This window comes from Daphnia magna, linkage group LG9 (genome assembly GCF_020631705.1).
Source record: "Daphnia magna isolate NIES linkage group LG9, ASM2063170v1.1, whole genome shotgun sequence".
NCBI lineage: Eukaryota > Metazoa > Arthropoda > Branchiopoda > Diplostraca > Daphniidae > Daphnia > Daphnia magna.
In genome coordinates, this window is record NC_059190.1 from 6666610 (window position 1) to 6670645 (window position 4036).

A 4036-nucleotide genomic window follows, 5' to 3' on the forward strand; every position below is an offset into this window, starting at 1 on the left:
GCAATGCAATATGCATATTGGAAAGAAATACGCCGCAGTTGAAGTTATTTGTTTGGATGGGTAAATCAGAACACGCTTCCATTTACCAATCTACTGTTTTAGAGCTGTCAAAAATGGCACCTTTCGACATCGACTTTAGAGAAAAACGAACTTAGATGCTGTTGCACTTCACTGTATTTGATTCGAACTAAAGACGAGTTCGGATGTTTGAGATAGCACGAGATATGAAGGGATGATAATGAGTTAGTGTCCGATTTGAACAGCGTTTGTAAAGAGACTGAGAGGGAGTGATCTGTATAAGAAACCCAGGCGAAGCCTTTTCTTGAGCCAAAGGAAGGGAACACAAAAAACAAGAGGGGGTTGAGAAATACAAAGTCCATAGTTGCCCAAAGGCTTCAAGAAACGTCGACTGACGTTGGGCCTAAACAAAGAAAGAAGGGGTACTCAAACTGAGGTCGGGAATAAATTTTCCGACATACACCGGGCGGCAAAAAAAACTACTCCTCTTCATCAATACTCTCCAGATTAGTGATGTGTTTGATATTTCTTGAAGACTGTTGAGCTGCTTTACGTTGTAATCTGACCGAGTCAAGACGATTTTCCCTTTCGGCTGCCAGCTGGTTGAGTGTATGTGGTGAACCTCCGGTGCGGGTCTGTTCAATAAGCTGCGGCTAATTGTTCCTCTCCTCAGGTGCTTCGGCAACTTCTATTGGATAGAGCTTGTTGATTGGTCGATTTGTTCGGCCATTTGCTGTCTTGATTTCTGCGGCTCTAACGAGTCCATCCTTTCCTCGAATCAGATTTTGAACAATGGCAAGTTTCCATTCTGCGCGTTTACAGTCCGCGTGGACTTGTACCACATCTCCTACTCTGATTGTCTGCTCCATTCGTCTTTTAGTTTTTTTATGGTTCTCTCTGAGCGACGGAACATAGATGTTATTCCACGTTCTCCAGAATGAACGCAATACGTTCTGAGTGCGAAGATAAGCCTTAGAAACCAAATTTTTTATCCCATAGCTTGGGTCTTGCAGTTCTTCATCTGCTGTGAAGTCAAAGGGTAAAATTGTAAGCCGACGGCCATACAACTAGTGAGACGGAGTCAGTGGCTCTAGCCCGTCAATGTCAGTTGGCACTCGAGTTAGGGTACGATCGTTAAGAATTGCTTCGATTTGACAAAGCACCGTTTGGAATTGAATAAATTTTAGCCTTCTTCTGCAAGTCATCTTGCGGAGAGCTATTTTAGTCAAGGCAATAAGTCTCTCCCACCATCCTCCATACCACGGGGCCCGTTTCGGGATGTATTTCCAAGTTATCTTCATATCTGCTAGTTGTTTGGCGACTTCTGGTTGATCGAAGAGTCTGACGAGAATGCTCGACGCACTGATGAACTTGGTGGCATTATCGGAATAGATTATACGAGGAATTGGATGATGGCTGATAAACCGTTTAAAGGCGTCGATGAATGATGTGGCTGTCATATCTTCTACGGCCTCAAGATGGATGGAGTGAGAGACTCCGCAGGTGAACAATAATACATAGGCATTGGCTTCCATGCCTTTCTCCGCACCACGAATTGGAATTATGCCCGAGTAATGCACTCCAGTCACTGCGAAGGGGTAGCTCTCCTTAATTCGGTCGGCCGGCATGGGAGCTGGATCGGGTAGTCGATAAGACGGGCCAGAATCTTTACGGCACTTTACACAACTTCGACAGATTGCCTTCACTTGTGGTCGTACGGACGGGATCCAATATTGTTGGGTAAGATGTGCAATCGTTAAATCGACTCCAAAGTGGAAGATGTGTTCGTGAACTGACTGGATGATCAATTTGGCCAGCACCGAGTATTTTGGTATGAGTATGGGAAATTTGGCCGATTCCGGCATGTTAGCGTTTTGAAGTCGCCCTCTACTCCTGATGATTCGGGATTCATCCAAATAAAGGTCTAGTTGAGAAACTAGTGCAGGCCGCCAAGCTTTCTTAACGGATTGTAAGTATTGAAGCTCCTTTTCGAAGTATTTTTCTTGAAAATACCGGATCCAGACATTTTCGGCTGCTTGCAGTTCTCTTGCCTGAGTGATTGGCGATTCCACGACTCTCTGGTGGGGTCTTTTAGCCATAAGTTTTCCAAAAGTCGAAATATATGGGCAGTTGTTGGGCGCAAAGATTGCCATCTGAACTTTGTTGGATCAATAATTGTTGCAATGCCGGACTCTGGCTGAACCTCCGTTGTTTTGTTGGCAAATGATGCTGTTAAATGAAGAGTTAGGCACTTCTTGAATTGGCCGACGGACCACGTTGGCCAAAGCTTTCGATTGGACAACCAACTAGGCCCCTTTTTCCACAGCAGGGATGATCGGAAGTCTGAGAAGGAGCAACCTCGAGAGAGAATATCGGCGGGGTTCTCTTCTGTAGGAACATATTTCTACGTAGCGGCTCTTCGTCGATTGAAGTCTCGGATGTTTTTCACCCGATTAATGATGAATTGACGAGGATGGCCTTCGGATTTAGAGATAAAAAAGTGGACGATTTGGCTATCGCTCCAGAGGTACCCCTGCGTCTTGAACTCCTGCAATTCCAGCGCTGCGAGGACCGTTTCGGCAATGAGAGTTCCGATAAACGCAGCCATCAATTCAGCTTCTGGAATAGATATCTCCCGTTCGCCTTCCTTCTTTTCGTTTTTCAGGGGGGCAACTCTTGATTTCGCAATTACAAATGCCCCTTTACCTTTGTGCTGAAGGTAGGCAACGGCGCCATAAGCACGGCGGCTCGCATCGCAGAAAACGTGAAGTTCTCTATCAGATGACGATGAAGGGAAATAATGTCTTGGCTGAGACATGAGTTGATGCTGCACCGCCTTTGTTATGGCACTGACGATCTCCTTCCAACGTTCGAGATTAACCGTAGACATAACTTCATCTAATTTCATTTTTTCTTTATGCAAATCTTGTAGAAAGATCTTCCCACTTGTAGTTAGCGGCGAATAAAATCCAAGCGGATTGTAAAGGGATGTTACTCCTCGTAGAACGTCTCTCATTGAGGCCTTTTCTGAGGCGTGGGATAGTAAGTCTACTGACTGTACGTTAAGTGAGTCCAATTTTCGATCCCATGATAAACCAAGAGTCTTCGATACCGGAGAAGGATCCAAATCACCAAAGTTTGTTAGCTTATTTTCCAGGCCTTCACTGCTGAAACCCCATACTTGTAGAGGAAGATTGGCATAACCTCTTTTGCTTGGGTGCAATAGTTAAGGGCTTGATTCTCATTCTCACAACCAGTGATAATATTGTCGACGAACACACTGCGTTGCATATCTCGAGCGGTGGATGATTGTTCTCCTTCAAGATAACGAATGATGACCGAGTTCAAGATGAAGGGCGATAATTTTGCTCCAAAGGGTACAACTTTAAATCGATAGACTACTAGTTTCGATTCTGGATCTTGAGAATTTGCGAGCCAAAACCAGCGTAAGTAGTCGCGGTCAGACTTGTTCAATTCAATGTGGTGGAATGCCTTTTCCACGTCCGCCACTATACCTATAGCATGCGTCCTGAAGCGTACTAGGATGTGCGTTTGGTCATTGTGTAGTGGCGCACCGGTTTCAACGCAATCGTTGAAACTAACACCGTTCCATCCTTTGCAGGAACAGTTGTAAACTATGCGAATCGGCGTGGTGGTCGAATCCTTCTTTACATAGTGGTAGGGAATGTAATGGCAGTTGTTTGAAAGTTCGGTGTCTGGAACTCGTTCGATGAACTGGTTTTTCGATTGCTGGTCGATGAGCGTTGAGAACTGAAGCAGCATCTTGGGTTCGCGCGCCATTCGCCGGATTATTGCCCTAGTCTTGTTTTGCACTGTAGAGGAATTCACTGGAAGCTCAGGATGGTCGACTTTCCAAGGGAAATGCGCAATGTAGCGACCGTTTTTGAATTCTATGCAGCGGTCTGCGTATTCTGCCGCTTCTTTAGCGTTTTCCTTGTGGGGGAAAAAACCAAACATTTCTAGGGACCACAGATACGATGGATCTAGCTGATCCATG

At 45.3% G+C, this 4036-nt stretch overlaps 1 protein-coding gene across 1 annotated transcript; it reads right to left on the reverse strand.

Annotated features, from left to right (window-relative positions):
- Window positions 1-2422: 2422 nt before the first annotated feature.
- On the reverse strand, window positions 2423-3034 carry LOC116935715. The gene has a single exon (XM_032942981.2). The coding sequence runs from the start codon at window positions 3032-3034 to the stop codon at window positions 2423-2425; it is 612 nt and encodes a 203-aa protein (XP_032798872.2).
- Window positions 3035-4036: the final 1002 nt, after the last annotated feature.